Source organism: Dama dama, chromosome 7 (genome assembly GCF_033118175.1).
Source record: "Dama dama isolate Ldn47 chromosome 7, ASM3311817v1, whole genome shotgun sequence".
In the NCBI taxonomy this organism is placed as follows: domain Eukaryota; kingdom Metazoa; phylum Chordata; class Mammalia; order Artiodactyla; family Cervidae; genus Dama; species Dama dama.
This window is the reverse complement of record NC_083687.1, coordinates 7,402,499-7,420,341: the sequence shown is the minus strand read 5'-3', so window position 1 is coordinate 7,420,341 and position 17,843 is coordinate 7,402,499. Positions and strand designations below refer to the sequence as shown.

General features: G+C 37.3%; 1 protein-coding gene across 1 annotated transcript in view; it reads right to left on the bottom strand.

Moving 5' to 3' along the window:
- BMP5 (bone morphogenetic protein 5) overlaps positions 1 to 17,843 on the bottom strand; it is a 142,390-nt gene that overhangs the window by 44,272 nt on the left and 80,275 nt on the right. Inside the window, exon 3 of the mRNA XM_061146358.1 lies at positions 3,169 to 3,317. Coding sequence (XP_061002341.1) covers positions 3,169 to 3,317 — 149 coding nt within the window. The remainder of the gene's footprint in view (positions 1 to 3,168; positions 3,318 to 17,843) is intronic.

Genomic DNA, 17,843 nt, shown 5'->3' with positions numbered 1-17,843 from the left:
AATACAAAAGGCCAGCTTGCCTAGCATATATAATCTTTTTAACATCTTTATATCAGACAATATTAAAAAATCAAAGGCTTGTATCTCAAGCCTAACTTTTAAATAAAGAATTTGGAAACCTTTGAAAGAAGTTAAATGTTAGTTTATTTTAGGCTCCAAAAAAGACCCATAAATAACATGAGTCATTTAAAGTAAAATTACTCCTAAAATATAAGAGAAATCAATCAAAGGAAAAGGATAAACAAAATATAAAGTAGTTCTCAAAGGAAAGGATGAATTGGAAGCAAGATAGAACTAAACAGTTTAGAGTGTAAAGGAAAGAGCACCAACATAAGAGAAGAAGTAAAAAAAAATAGAGGAGAAATTTCAGAATTTTGTAGTTGGGAGGGAAGGGTGAGGAAGTTAAAAAGAAACAGGGGTCATATTTCACAGATCTCCTGAGTTTTGTTTAGTTAGACATTTCAGCATATCTCCAAGGAAAAGACCGGGGGAAGCACATACCACTAATTTAATTTTTCTTGTTTGGACCACATACCAGAGAAGAGACCCCTGGCTCAGCCCCTCCGGGCACATTTCCCTGTCACATTTCTTACCATAAATGTACAGTAGTTGAATACTGTAAAAATTTAAGGGAGATTATTTAGATGTATGCTTTTCTGTCTACATTTACAATGATTGAACTCTGAAAATCTTTAATGATAGTCTCAAAGCCATAATGGAAAATATCTTATAATTCAAAATATTTTAATTCCTTATGAAAATTTAAAACATCAGCATTGTAATTAAAATCTATGGAAAAGTCTGGATTAGGAGGGGTTGGGAGCAGATGTCTCAAACTTGTCTGTAACACTTTCAATAAGAGCCTTCCCGAGGCACGTGAAACCTTCAGTAGACAAACTCTGGAATATATTTGATTTGTGTCTGTCAACCTCACTCCACACACACAATCTTTGGAGTAACAGCACTGGGCATGGTCTGACTCAGGCTACAAATCTAGTTGTAGGTAAAACAATGCTACCATGAAGTCCAATTGCGTCAGTAATGATGCTCCTTGAAAAAGACCCAGGGCAGACCTAACTTTTACTTAACTCAGTAGTCTACTAAGCAAGGCTTTAGTGTAATATAGCAAGGACAAATGAAGGAGATGGATTCTAGGGCTGATGTTTCTATTGCTGGATCCTGCAAAAAACTAAAGATAGTAAACTAAAATATGGCACATTCTCTAATAAATCATCACTTTTAAAACCACCCTCTGCAGCCATGATCTTACTGCATTCAGGTGTGGAACAAAAGCATAACTAAGGCCCACTTGGTAGACTTCTGAATATTTGAAAGTACTGATCAAGGTAACAAATCATTAAAGGATGTTTTATCCTCCTGTTGTGAAAAATATAATTTTAAATGACGTGAAAGTCTAGATTTGAATTTAAAACTTTGGACTCTGAGTGATCAAAGGTGAACAAGGTCTTGCGCTCCCTGACCTCTTGATCAAACGGGCCAAAAACCTTCTCATCATAGTCTTTGTGAACTCTCTTCTGTTTGCCCAAAATGCCTGCCTTCCAATTCTTCGCCAATCATATTTTCCTGAACGTTATGATTGTAGCTAGAATTTGCTCATTGTTTGACACTCAGCGTGTAGCAACACGCACTCAATACTGCATGCTGACTACTTATGCCTCATTCAGCTACAAACCTCAGGAAGCCACCTCTGAACTTGTTCACCATTTTATTTCTAGCATTAAGCCAAGCACATAGCACATCCTTATTCAACGAGTACTTCTGAACATAAAAATAACTTCTGCAGCTTCTCAGAAAAGATTCCCTATAGACCTGTGTACTAAGAATGTCACCTGCCAAATCAGTAAACAAAGGTCATTGCAGCATCAAGCCATCCCATTACAGCCGTCCCAATCAGCCCGGAGGGAACTCAAGGCGAAAACAGGATGCTTCCCTACCAAACAATCAGCCGCCGCAGCCACCCCACGCCCACAGCAGTGCATCCGAGGAGACTCCAGATGAGAAAGTACAGGATACTGGTCCCCCCACCCCGGATAGCTGAGGTGGATATCAGAGGGATGATTTCAATGAGTCCAGACTCTTGCATCTTCCCATACATAGAAAAGCACTAAGTTCCCTAACTTGAGATGTCTGGCTTTCTTTAATTAACAGTAATCCCTTGATGTTCCAACTACCTGGTCTTTGTTGCAAAAAATCTCTGCATATCCTGGCTCCCTGCTTACCTCTTTAGAGCAGTCCCTTAGTCATATAAGTATGAAATGGTTGGATGGCATCATTGACTCAACGGACATGAGTCTGAGTAAACTCCAGGAGTTGGTGATGGATAGGGAAGCCTGGCATGCTACAGTCCATGGGGTCACAAAGAGCTGGACATGACTGAGCGACTGAACTGAACTGAACTTAGTCATATAAGAAGCTGCATCCCAGGCCTAAGTCCTCAGTTTTGTTCACCAAGTAAAACATAACTCTCAACTTTTAGGTTGTGCTTTTCTTTTTTTAAAGTCAACAAATCTCTCCCAGAAGTGATCCTGGAGCTGTTGTCTTTTGACCAAATATTACAGTATGTTAAGATCTAGCTCGACAACATCGTCTGCATATTCTCGTGAATCTTTTGTTCCATCCTCATCCTCCTCTGTATTATGGTAGGTCATTTGTCTGTTTCCCTATCACCTGCTTTGATATATATTTCTTTTTTAATTTAAGTTTCGAGATAATCTTTGACTATGGTAATATTCATTCTTCTTTAGTGTACAGTTCGATACATTTTTACAAATTACACAGTTGTGTAACCACCACCACAGTCAAGACATAGATCCACAGCACTTCAGATGTCACTTTCTTTCAGTATTGCTATATTACAGTTGTGCTGCTCATTTACATACAGGCCCTCAACACAAAACTAAAAACCCCAAGAGCAGGAATAGGGCTTGAGTTTTCTTTACCTCCCACAGCCACTGCAGATAACACTCCACAACAATAAATGCATGTTGTTTATAAATCAATTAACTAATCAATATATTGCTTTGTCTTGTAGAATGCACCACTTTGCACATTGTGTGTATAAAAACACATTGGTTATATCCCACAAAAAGTTGTAACTCTCAATGTGTCCAAACCAGTACCACAGTATGTACAAGATTCAGTGCTTACCATCTCCTGTTTCTGCACAAAGCTGTAAGCCCAAATTGTTCTGTGGATTAATCACCCAATGATTGCTGGTCACAGTGATATCAAAGACAAGCCAACCCACATCGAGAGCTTGGGTCTTCCTTGTGTCTAACAAGAATAGATCTGCATCCCTAAGGAGAAAGAAAACAACAACAAAAACAGTTACAGGTTTGAATGAAAATCATCATTCCCTACACTTAAGTGAAAACACTACAAAACCACTCTTAAAATAACAAGAGTTGATTAAGGAACAAGGAGAACAAATGAGTCAAGTGATGAGGAATAAGATACAGAACGTTTTATTGCTAGAATCCCATCCCAAATCTGGTGCAGATTAGGAATATCTGAAAGTAATTTCCATTTTCCGGCTCTTCACTGTCAAGTTTCCTTTACAAACTGGCTTAGTGGTCTTGATTTAGTCCCGAAACAGTACACTGGCAAGTGCATAAGCAACTGTTGAACTGAATACAGAGGAAGTGAAAGTGGCTGTTCCAGTCTGGATGGCTGTGGATTCTCCATGGAGATGGAGGACAGGCCGTCTGTGATGCAAGTCTTTTAGAGATAATTTTCTCCTTCAGAGATCATTTTCCTTTTGTTTCCACTTTATTATACTTTTTTCCATTTTTATTTCATTTTCTGTTTTTGTTATATAATTATTTTATGGATCAGTTCAGTTCAGTTCAGTTGCTCAGTCGTGTCCGACTCTTTGCAACCCCATGAATCGCAGCACGCCAGGCTTTCCTGTCCATCACCAACTCCCAGAGTCTACCCAAACCCATGCCCATTGAGTCGGTGATGCCATCCAGCCATCTCATCCTCTGTCGTCCCCTTCTCCTCCTGCCCCCAATCCCTCCCAGCATCAGGGTCTTTTCCAATGAGTCAACTCTTCGCATGAGGTGGCCAGAGTATTGGAGTTTTGCGTCAGCATCAGTCCTTCCAATGAACAACCAGGACTCATCTCCTTTAGGATGGACTGGTTGGATCTCCTTGCAGTCCAAGGGACTCTCAAGAGTCTTCTCCAACACCACAGTTCAAAAGCATCAATTCTTTGGCGCTCAGCTTTCTTCACAGTCCAACTCTCACATCCATATGTGACCACTGGAAAAACCATAGCCTTGACTAGATGGACCTTTGTTAACAAAGTAATGTCTCTGCTTTTTAATATGCTGTCTAGGTTGGTCATTAACTTTCCTTTCGAGGAGTAAGTGTCTTTTAATTTCATGGCTGCAATCACCATCTGCAGTGATTTTGGAGCCCCCCCAAAATAAAGTCTGACACTGTTTCCACTGTTTCCCCATCTATTTCCCATGAAGTGATGAGACCAGATGCCATGATCAGCTCAGTTCGGTTCCATCGCTCAGTCGTGTCCGACTCTTAGCGACCCCATGGACTGCAGCCTACCAGGCTCCTCCATCCATGGGATTTTCCAGGCAAGAGTACTGGAGTGGGGTGCCATTGCCTTCTCCACTGTATCTTAGAAGTCACTTCAAAGATGGCTTACAAAATTTAAACAATTAATTTTAATAAAATCATGCACATTTATTATTTCCTTAGAAAAAAGTCATCAGTGATTATTAAAAACTGAATCACAAAAGAAGTAAAGAATCTTAGTCAATATCTTAGAGGCTATAACTTCATTTCTTTACTTAAACTTGATTTAAACGATTCTTCCATTAACCTAGAGAAGTTAAAATAAAGGTATTAATGTTACAATCAATTAAATTGACCAGCTACCATATACCAAAATATGCAGCTTTCATTCTCCTTCACAATTTTCTTAGCAAAGAAGGGTTACAGACACTTTATCACATCCAATACAGGACTCAGTTTGAGTTACTCCAGGTATACAACAAGCATACAATACAATGCAATGAAAAGATTAATTTGTTCCCAGTTGAATTTTAAGGATCCATTATATTCACACTGTGACTGAACAAAAGTAAAATTCTCCCTGCCTCTCGTAACTTGAAAAACCTCCCAAATAAACAGAATCTAAGAAAATACTGATTATCCTTAAAATTTTGATATATTTTAAAACTATCTTTAAGACTGTTATCTTGGAATTAACTTATCACATTGTTAACTTGTTGAGAGAAGGATTCACCTTTCGAAAATACTCAACTGCTAGTCTGATTTCATTTGAAATATGATAAGGGTGTTCTAATAAATCCTGCAAAGCATTACCAATCCTTGGCATGCTATAAATAAATACTTGAATAACAAAACAGAACAAAGAGGTAAGTTCTGAGAGCAATTTCAACTAGTTAACAAATATCTTTAGGTGAAAGTGAAAGTCCCTCAGTCATGTCCAACTCTTGGAGACCCCACGGACTACACAATCCATGGAATTCTCCAGGCCAGAATACTGGAGTGGGTAGCCTTTCCCTTCTCCAGGGTATCTTCCCAACCCAGGGATCGAACCCAGGTCTCCTGCATTGCAGGCAGATTCTTTACCAGCTGAGCCACAAGGGAAGCCCTATCTTTAGATAGTTATTTATTATTTTTTAATTGTGCTACTTTTCCTGAAAGAAAGAATTCCCAAACTGTTAACATTCAAGTCTCAAACTTTTAAGCAAGTCTATGAGGAAAACAGTTTCAGTTTTAATGGAAATACTTAGAAAAAGCACCCACCAACAGATCCTAGCAAAGCCTAAATACTTGAATTTCTGTGATGCAAATCGCAAGTCATTGGAAGGTAAACCTAGGCAAATAGTATGGTTTGGAAAATCCATATATTTCTAGTTCACCTCTTAAAAGTTATAAACATTCAGTTAGCTTCATAAGCTTCATGGTTTCCTATTTTTGAGTAAAGCCATTTTATTTTTGACCCTCAACTTCTATTTTTAAATTTCTCCTCTTTCTTTTTGTATAAAGAACTCTCCTGCATTAACTACAGACAAGAGAATATGCTTTAGGAGAATCAAGTCTATTTTTAATAAGCACAATGTTAATAATTACATAATTTTCAGTCATGCAACAAGTTTCATAACAGCATCTTAAAAATAAATTCATATCCATTCTATAGAAATCGAGATGTGATTTCTTTGGAAGTATAAAATTATTCCACTAAAGAATAGCACTTATCTCCTTGAAAACAGCAGAATATTTTGAATTATCTCTTTAAAGACTACTTTAAAATTACCTCTTTAAAGAATATTTATCTCTTTAAAGACTGTATCCAAGCAATGTGACATTCAGAGGTACTAGAGGCTAGAACTTCAACATACAGATGGGGGAGAGAGGGGAGCAGAGTTTAACCCATAATACTACTTTTGAAAAAAAATTTTAAAGGCAGGAATAATCCTAGATATGAGCATTCAGTTTACTGACATTATAGCAATTATCAACACTGAAATGTTTAAAAAAAAAACTAATACATGGAATCAATTTACACTGACCAAAATAACTCATAATGACTAAAATTTGTATTTTTCTTTTTCAGGTAGAATTTGAACCTTCGTATTGAGTATGATATAGATTAGCATACAAATTCCTCATACAACTAAATGAAGCTATCCTGCAGTTGTTAAATATAGAGTCACTCTGAACAGATAAAGCATTTGCAGCACAAATAGATACTTTAGATAGGAAACATATAGATATATTAAATATAATTACTCACAGATGAAACATAATATGTAGATGTGTAGATACAGTTAGAGAGGTTGGTACAAATACATGTGAGCATATCTTACTTCACTCATGACCAGAGTTTAAACATGCCTTTTCATGGGAAATTGGTGGGCTTGGATATACTGCTTTAGAAGAATACACTTTATTTTACTGACAGAGGAAAGGTTTTTGTACAGAGGAAAGGTTTTTGCCTTGGGAGTCTCAAAATAACAAAAGGGTAGGAACTTCACTAAGGACTGAACAAGCAGCAGCCAAATTCAGTAAAAGTTGAGTTATCATCATTCTAAAACCACACATCTGAAAATAGTCTTACATATCTAACACTGTGACATTGGGCTTCCCAGGTGGTGCTAATGGTAAAGAATCTGCCTGCCAATACAGGAGACACGGGTTTGAGCCCTGTGTCAGGAAGATCCCCTGGAGTAGGAAATGGTCACCTACTCTAGTATTCTTGCCTAGAAAACTCCATGGGGAAGAGAAGTTGGTGGGCTACAGTCCATGGGGTCAGAAAGGGTTGGATACGACTGAGCATGCATGCACATCTAAGACTATGACATTAGAAGAGCTAAAATAATTTTTACCATCTTTATATAAATATCAATGTATTATAATTAAGTAAACAAGGATTTAGGGAGCAGACAGAGCTTGAACAATTAAGGAATTCCTCAGCCTCAGTTTCCCCTTGCATAAAAAGAGTATGAAAATCCCTGCCTTAAAAGAGTGTATGAAGACCAAATGTAATATAATCTGGATCTCTGTTTGGAAGAGAGGAAAATTATAGTTGAATCTTTTGCCACAAGAGGAAAAAACGAAGTTGAAAACATCAAAAGAAAGTAAAGTTATTTATATAACCAACAATGAGATGGTGAAAGAGAAATAGTCTTCATATTGTTACACTTTCAATCATATGTACACACACACACATATATATATATGGATACACACAAATATATATATATATATATATATATATATATATAGAGAGAGAGAGAGAGAGAGAGAGTGACAGAAGATGAAGAAGAAACAGCTATCCAGGAGCATAAACATTCTACAGTCTAACCAAAAAGCTCTAAATCTAGTTAAGAAAAGTTTTGGGAAACTGGAAGATATAGAGATAAATTTCCAGGCAAAAGTTAAAATATTCTATTCCCATGAGGCAAGAAGTGATATCTCCACTTTTCCCAAACTTTCTCCATTATAACTTTTTCAACTCCTTTCATCTCCTTTGTCTCTGAATAGCTTACCATGGCTAGTAGAAATGTAATGATGACCACCTAAGAAGAAAGAATACATCTTTTTCTGGGTATCCGACCAGAAATACACACCATCTGAGGAATGTGACATACAGTTCAAGCATGGGACATATTAACAATGGGTGCAAATGTTATTCTCTGGAGTTTATAATATCAATAGTTTCTATCATGAGCAACTTTAAAAGTGTTAGAATTTAACTTTGGTATTTTCAGATGGTAATTGCTTTTTCTCCCAAAACAAATGAGAAATAATAAGCTTCTGTAAATCTCACAAAACACCCATTTTCAGATTATCTAATTCAATGTTGTGTTTCCATTTAAAAGGTATAGATGCAAACTGGTAAAATAGTAATAAAACATGAACTTGAACGACAAAAATGGAAAACAAGCTGAATTCCCACTATGAAAATTCAACTACTTTTCTCTTTGCAGATTTTTTTAAATTGCCAAGATACTGATAATATTAGCAGGTTTCCTGGCACTACACCATTTCATATTTTTCCCTTGCAGAGAGATCTATACATGGGTTACTGAATACACATACACACACACAGCATGAGAGTCCTTCACTCAACAAGAAACAAAGAAGTGAGTATTACAGACACAAACCAACTACTTTTAAGTTCCCTAATGAATGAATGGTATACCCAGTTCAAGTTCCTAAGAATTCTTCTATGCTATGACTCTTATGACCCCAGTGGATATGAAATAGTCAAGGAAAAAATGACTTTTTAGGGCATGAATTATGCCCATTTTTAGCTTTACAACATAAATCTATAGCTAGAGCAGCATTTCTCGACCTCAGCATTATGGACAATTTTGACCAGATCATTCTCTGTTGGGTGGGGGCACCCTGTTTATGGCAGAAGTTTTAGCAGCATCTTTCATCACCCCAGCATTACTACCGCCGGATGTCCACAGTCCTCCACCCTCGCCAACGGTGAGACCCCCCAAAATGCCTCCAGACATGGCTAAATGTCTCCTGGGGGTGAATCCCCTCAATGGAGAAATGGAGCGAGAGCCTGATCTCTGCAAGTGCAGGAACGCAAGTCATGCTTGGGTGCTGTCTCATGTTCTCAGAGCCAAGGGCACCGCCCATCGGAGCTTAATTTCCACTGCTCTCAAGAGCCGTGAAATCCCCCGGATGTTACTGCCAGCGTGCATCCTGAAGTACGTCCACAGAAGAGTCACAAATCCTAGAGGAGCAGGAGGGGGAGATGATGTCAATGTGAAACTGCCTGTGGATTGGAATGATGACAGCTCAACTAAATATATCCAAGTAGGGAAGGTGGCGAATGACAGCCAGCAGGCCAGCTTAAAATGTTTTCACAACGGGGCCCAGGCATTTATAATCACAGCAGAACATTTGGAAGGGGTTGAATTCTACACAGCACATTTTCCCTGGGCAATATATAAATGTATATATTTGTGAAAAACACTAACCAAGGAAAACACTTAGCGCAATGCTACACACACAGTGAGTACCCCTTAAGTGGATGAGTGCTGACTGCTTTGCTTAGTAGTAGGACTAGTGGCATTATACTTACCATTTAATTATTCAATTCTTTATACTTAGACATGTCAGTGCATAGGAATATTTCTCTTAGGATCTCTCTCTCTCTCCCAACCACCACCCTACTCTCTCTCATTATAGAAAGTTCTCCTACACTGTTGGTGAGGATATAAGTTGGTAAAGCCATTGTGGAAAACAGCATGGAGGTTTCCCAAAAAGCTAAAAATAGATTTACCTTATAATCCAGCAATCCCACTCCTGGGCCTATATCCAGAAAAAAATTATAATTCAAAATGATGCATGTGCCTGTAGGTTCATACCAGCACTATTCACAATAGCCAAAACATGGAAACAATCTGCACGTCCATCTATAAAGGGGATGGATAAAGAAGATGAGGTACCTAGATGCAATGGAATACTACTCAACCATAAAAAAGAACAAATTCTGCCACTAGCAGCAACAGGGATGGATCTAGTAAATATCATACGAAGTGAAGTAAGCCAGAAAGAGAAAGACAAATCTACATGATACCAATTATGTGCAGAAACTAAAATATGACAGAGATGAACCTATCTATGAAACAGAAACAGGCTCACAGTCATAGAGAACAGATCTGCGGTCACCAAGGTTGAGGAGACTTTGGGGGCAAGGACAGAGTGGAGTTTGGGATTAGCAGATGCAAATTATTATATATCGGATGGATAAACAACAAGGTCCTCCAGTCTAGCACAGAAAACTATATTTAACATCCCATGATAAACCATCATGAAAGAAGATATGGAAAATTATATATATATATATACATATATATATATTCACACATAACTGAGTCACTTTACTGCACAGTAGAAATTCACACTACATTGTAAATCAGCTATACTTCAATAGAGTCAGAAAAATATACTTAGACATTAAAAAAAAAAGCTCTTACTCATTTTCAAAGGCCCAACTTAAGGGTAAATGCCTCCCAGTGGCTTTCCCCAAGTTTCTTCACCCTCCCACATGAAGAATTAATTACCCTCATTTGTATTTCCACAACGCATAGTACATACTTACATCATACTGCTTAGCACATTGTTTTACAGTTATTAAAGCCTGTGTGTGGCAAGCCCACCTCAACCCCAGCCTCAGGCTATGAGCTGTGAGGATCTTACTTACTTGCCTTGGGTGCCCTGTGCTGGCCATGTGCAAGGTGCTCAGCAAAAGCATGGTCAACTCAGATGTATTATCTGGAAAATTCAATCATGTGGAAACCTCATTTCCCAATAATGCCAGATATATGAGGTGTGACTGAAAAGTGATGCTTTCTATACAGAATATGAGGCTGTCTGCCTCACACGAAAAGATTAAATAAGTGAAATGATGCAAAGCATGTTAAATTTTTACCAAGAAAAATAAAGATTTGGATAAATATCAGAACACTCTTTTAAATGGCACACATTTAAATAGGAGTATGAATAAATGAAGGAGGTGGGGGATGATAGGAATAAAATTTATAATTTTAAAGAGTTTTGGGTCTTGCTAAGATAAATAAGTGTGAAAAGAGATGACATCATGTGTCTGTCTCTTTCATATTTGATTACATAACACTATCAAAGTATTTATAGAGTAGAGGGTTAGTAGATCAGACAGTGTCTTGAACATAAAATATATCTATAAAGCATAAACCTATATTACTGCAAGGACCCCCACCCTGGCACTCCTAGACGATACCTTAAGGAAAGTAAGCTTTAAATATGAGAAATTATATATATGCACACACATATATGGTCCTCCTAGATGGCGCTATTGGTAAAGAACTTGCCTGCCAATGCAAGAGACGTAAGAGATGTGGGTTTGATTCTTGGAGGGAAGATTCCTTGGAGAGGGCATGACAACCCATCCCAGTATTCTTGCCTGGAGAATCCCATGGATAGAGGAGCTTGGCGGGCTACAGTCTATAGGATAGGGTCACAGAGTCAATCACGACTGAAGCAACTTAGCACACAAACACACACACACACATGTGCACGTGTGCATTTGCAATGTCAAATACACTGCCTTAAAGAGTACAGTCCGCATTGACTTTTCAATGGTTTCTTGGTTGAATTCAAAACACTATTACATCTTATACTATATATGAAACAGATAGCCTACAAGGACCTACCTACTGCATAGAACAAGGAACTGTGCTACAGTTAATATATTTTAATAACCAGTAATAGGTGAAAATGTAGATGTTAGGCTTCCCTGGTGGCTCAGAGGTAAGAATCTGCCTGCCAATGTAGGAGACATGGGTTTGATCCCCGGGTTGGAAAAATCCCCTGAAGAAGAAAATGGCAATCCACTCCAGTATTCTTAGCTGGGAAATTCCATGGACAGAGAGGACCCTGGCAGGCTACAGTCTGTGGAATCACAAAAGAGTCAGACATGACTTTGTGACTAAACAACAACATATATGCATGTATAAATGTATAACTGAATCACTTTGCAGTTCACCTGAAACTAACACAACGTTGTAAATCAACTGTATTTAAATAAAATATTTTTAAAAACACTAAAAGAGTACATCAAGGCTATATATTGTCACCCTGCTTATTTAAATTATATACTGGGTACAACATGACAAATGCCAGGCTGGATGAAGCACAAGCTGGTAACAAGATTGCCGCGAGAAATATCAATAACCTCATATATGCAGAGGACACCACTCTTATGGCAGAAAGCAAAGAGGAACTAAAGAGCCTCTTGATGACAGTGAAAGGGGAGAGTGAAAATCTGGCTTAAAACTCAACATTCAGAAAACTAAGATCATGGCATCCAGTCCCATCACTTCATGGCAAATAGATGGGGAAACAATGGCAACATTGGCCGACTTTATTTTCTTGGGCTCCAACATCGCTGCAGATGGTGACTGCAGCCACAAAATTAAAAGACACTTGCTCCTTGGAAGTGTAGTTATGACCAACCTAGACAGCATATTAAAAAGCAGAGACATTGCTTTGCCAACAAAAGTTCATATAGTCCAAGCTATGGTTTTTCCAGTGGTCGTGTATGGATGTGAGAGTTGGACCATAAAGAAAGCTGAGCGCCGAAGAATTGATGCTTTTGAACTGTGGTGTTGGAGAAGACTCTTGAGAGTCCCTTGGACTGCAAGGAGATCGAGCCAGTTAATCCTAAAGGAGATCAGTCCTGAATATTCATTGGAAGGACTGATGTTGAAGGTGAAGCTCCAATACTTTGGCCACCTGATGCGAAGAACTGACTCATTGGAAAAGACCCTGATGCTGGGAAAGATTGAAGGCTGGGGGAGAAGACAGAGAATGAGATGGTTGGATGGCATCACTGACTCGATGGACATGAGCTTGAGCAAGCTCCAGGAGATGATGAAGGACAGGGGAGCCTGGCGTGCTGCAGTCTATGGGATCGCAGAGACGGGCACGACTGAGCAACTGAACAACAACAAACTACATACATAAAACCCACATGATTGACGAGGAAAGTTTGCAGAGGTGACCAAGACTTGAAAGTGTCTGAAAGTACTAGTTCCTTTTTCTATCTCCAGTTCAGTTGTTGAGAAATATAAGAAGCCACAAAAAATTAATAATCCACAAATAACAGCAATTCAGTATTAAAATTAGTTTTTCAAATTGAAATTCTTTGCATTTTAACTGTAATCACCTGATAAATAAATGAAGTATTTTTAATCCATTCTTCCTCACTTTCAGAGAATTACAGACAAGGTTTTTAATTGTCAAGAACATTTTCCATAAAAAAATGGAAAGAAATAAACTATCTGTGTTCATCCTATGCCTCTCGTAGCCAGAGAAAAAGAAGAGCAACTTAGTTTTTTTAGTCCTGGTGTTTTGTTCAATTTAGTTCAGCTTTTTGCCTCTGTCTACCTAGAAATGTTGGCTTGTTATTTTGTAAAGAAACATGTAAAGCTGTTTCATTATCTTCTTTTACCCAACAATTATTATGCTTGTTTCTGATTATAAAAATAATTTTCACTATAAAAAGTACATAAAAGGGGCTGAATTAAAATTTAAGATTACCACCAAGCTGTTAATGAAAACTTGCTGCTTCCCTCATTTTGCACATGAATTCATTCTAACTAATATAACTATATGTATAATGCATAAATAAAATTTGTTTCATACTTTTATTTAATTAACATTACAGCCTAAGCACTTTCCAGTGTTACTATTAAATAAAATATCTTTAAAAAACACTATTTCTTTTTGCTGTATAAAGTGTAGCATGTCAATGTTTCAGGAAACAAAGTACAACTTTTTCTCTTCTCTAAAACTGAAATATTCTCAACTTATGCAATGGTAAACAATAATACTGTGATAAACATTTATATGTGAATCTTTGTCTAATTTTCTATATCTATGATATCTCTGTAAAATAAATTCATGGATAAGCAGTCTCCCATTCTTTTTGACTGTATTTTACAGGACAATTTGATTATTTAAAACTTGGGTTTTCAGGAACAAGCTCACAAATAGCTTCAACCGCTCATAAGTTGGATGGTGTTCATTTCATTATTAGACTTAAGAATGTACCAATTCCTTTCATGTGAATCAAAGATCAGGTAATTTTTTATTAAGGAAAGTCAACTACCATCATTTTGCTTACTTTATCTTGACATAAATAATAGCAAATGGTAGCTACTGTTATTATAGTAACCACCTACTTTTTGTTACCCTGTGTATACAACTCCCTAAATCCGAGTAAAATAGATGATCCTAGAAAGCTGTTGATATATTTATTAAGTATCAACTCTGATCTTAGCACTGTAATAAGCACCAGTCCTTCCCACAACATTTGAAATATTTTTATTGTTCTGAAATGCTTATTTTTGCTTTTATTTTTGGTTAGATTTATAAACTGAAACTTCAAGATGTACTTTCTCCATATGGGAATTCTGAAGTCTGTGCTTTTATTATTGTACACTACCATCATCTACAATGACTCTGAAATCCTATATAGAAATGTGAAAAAAAAAAAAAAAAAGAAACGTGAAATACACTATGAGGTGTATATGCCCTTTCTACAGCTTCTGCCCCTTAAATATCTTTCTTTGGCAGAGAAACTGGAGTCCAAAAGGGGGGTCCTAGATTTACAGACAATGACACAGCATAGGATTGCATTTTATTACACTGTGGGTAGGGCTTCCCAGGTGGCGCTAGAGGTAAAGAACACTCCTGCCAATGCAGGAGACATAAGAGACACTGGTTCCATCCCAGGGTCCAGAAGATCCCCTGGAGAAGGGCATGCCAACCCACTCCAGTATTCTTGGCTGGAGAATCCCAAGGACAGAGGAGCCTGGCGGGCTACAGTCCATAGGGTTGCACAGAGTTGGACACAACTGAAGAGACTTACCACACATGCACTCTATGGATTAATGAACCACTCACAGTGGATGAATGTTTTTTTCACATATAAGGAAGTCATTTTGCAAGAGATTCTCCAACCTGGACAATGATATATAAAATTGAAGTGCCAGGCACGCATGTGTACATTTGTATGTTTCAGAGATTTAAACAAATAATAGGGAACAAATTCCATACACATTAGCAAATACACAGAAGACAATAAGTACAGCATAACCTTACAGTAGAAAACCGAGAACTTCCAGATGTTCAAGATGGATTAGGAAAAGGCAAAAGAACCAGAGATCAATGGCCAGCATCTGTTGGACCATCAAAAAAGCAAGAGAGTTCCAGAAAATCATCTACTTTTGCTTTATTGACTATGCCAAAGCCTTTGACCGTGTGGATCACAACAAACTAGAAAATTCCTAAAGAGATGGGAATACCAGACCACCTGACCTGCCTCCTAAGAAATCTGTATGCAGGTCAAGAAGCAACAATTAGAACTGGACGTGGAACAACAGACTGGTTCCAAACTGGGAAAGGAGTATATCAAGGCTGTGTACTGTCACTTTGCTCATTTAATTCATATGCAGAGTACATCATGTGAAATGCCGGGCTGGATGAAGCACAAGTTGGAATCAAGATTACCGGGAGAAATATCAATAACTTCAGATATGCAGATGACATCACCCTTACGGCAGAAAGTGAAGAGGAACTAAAGAGCCTTTTGATGAATGTGAAAGAGAGTGAAAAGGCTGGCTTAAAACTCAACATTCAGAAAACTAAGATCATGGCACCCAGTTCCATCACTTCATGGCAAATAGATGGGGAAACAATGGAAACAGTGACAGACTATTTTCTTGGGCTCCAAAAATCACTGCAGATGGTGACTGCAGCCATGAAATTAAACAACGCTTGCTCCTTGGAAGAAAAGCTGTGACAAACCTAGAGAGCCTATTAAAAAGCAGAGACATTGCTTTGTCAACAAAGGTTCTGTCTAGTCAAGTCTATGGTTTTTCTACTGGTCATGTATGGATGTGAGAGTTGGACCATAAAGAAAGCTGAGCGCTGAAGAATTGGTGCTTTTGAACTGTGGTGTTGGAGAAGACTCTTGAGAGTCCCTTGGACTGCAAGGAGATCCAATCAGTCCATCCTAAAGGAGATGAGTCCTGGGTGTTAATTGGAAGGACTGATGCTGAAGCTGAAACTCCAATACTTTGGCCACCTGATGTGAAGAGCTAACTCATTGGAAAAGACCCTGACGCTGGGAAATATTGAAGGCTGGGGGAGAAGACAGAGAATGAGATGGTTGGATGGCATCACCGACTCGATGGACATGAGTTTGAGCAAGCTCTAGGAGTTGGTGATGGACACGGAAGCCTGGCATGCTGCAGTCCATGGGGTCACAAACAGTCAGACACAACTGAGCAACTGAATTGAACTGAACTGAACAGGAGAAAATCACAACGCAGCAACAGTACTTAATAGTAAATATTCAAAAATGTGAACTTGCTAGAACTGAATTAATGTTCATTAAATTGAATAGAATCCTATCCAAGCTATGCAATTCTAGAGTCTGGAATGGTAGAGTGAGAAAACACCAATCAAAGAGATACATGTAGTTTAGATTTTAGAAATTATTTTCAAAGAGTTAGGAAAAATATCAGTGAAATTCTGCATCTTACAGTAGATTTAAACACATATTAAAATAATTAAAGACTTAACCAAATTATACCCAAGAATAGTGACAGAGCAGTCAGACAGAGTGGTAGAAACACTGAGAGCAACATGTTTAAAATCAGTTATAATTAGAGAAATACCAAAGTTTCCAAATAGACAAATGTTCCATTTTTGGAGAGAAATGAAATTTTCCAAAACTATTATATCTGATTAAGTATCAATACTCATAAATATTTCAAAATGTATTATTAATAAAACTCAGCATATGTTCATTCATAAATAAACCTATAAATATCAATGAATAATTAATAAATAATTATAAATATTAGCATTATTTTCTAATTACAAGTGTATTAGTCCTTTATTCTCATCATTGTTATTATGTCTTAAATTATTTATCTGTAGTAACATACTTACAACATAGCGTGAAAACAAGCTCAAAGCATAGCTAGTTCAGTGGAGGACATTCAAAAATATCCTGAGCAGATAGAACAACGGACCTAAATAAAAGTTAGGACCTTTAATTGTGGTCAATGTAAATGTCTATATTTAGATTCAAACAAATTAATAGGGGCCTGGTGTACAAACAGTTCCTGTAAAAAATACTTGGCATGTTGAATAACCAAGTACAGATTTAACATACATAAAAATATATTGTGAATAGTCAAAAAGTAAGATAATTCAAGCATTTTAGGATATGTCCATGGAAGGAGTACCCCATTCATGGCTAATGATAATTTCAAAATTGTAAATCATATCAAACAAATTCATAGTTCTGATTCTAAAAATAAAAAAATTACTTAAGACACTGTCCCTTGTTTCAGGATGTCACAAGCCCAAATGTCAAAACAGACATAGTAAAAAAGAAATATAAATGAAGGATTTATTAACTATGGCAATATAATTAAATAGTATTTGGATCATTATTTTCAATTCTAGTCATTTAATTTTAAAAGACACCATTATTTAGTATTTAAAAAAATAAAGTAGTGAGAAAATAATTCATATCTTTTTATAAATGGAACCACCAGACTGAGATTTAAAACACAAAAAAACTCACCCGTAGACAAATAGCTAGTATGTGTTACAGCTGAGAAAAGAGCAGCGATATTTCTGCTTTGAAATCACTGCTCTGAAAATAACACTGTACAGGGAAAAGCTTCCATCAAGGTGTGTCCTATTGAACCAGTGTTTCATAGGATATTATTGATAACCAA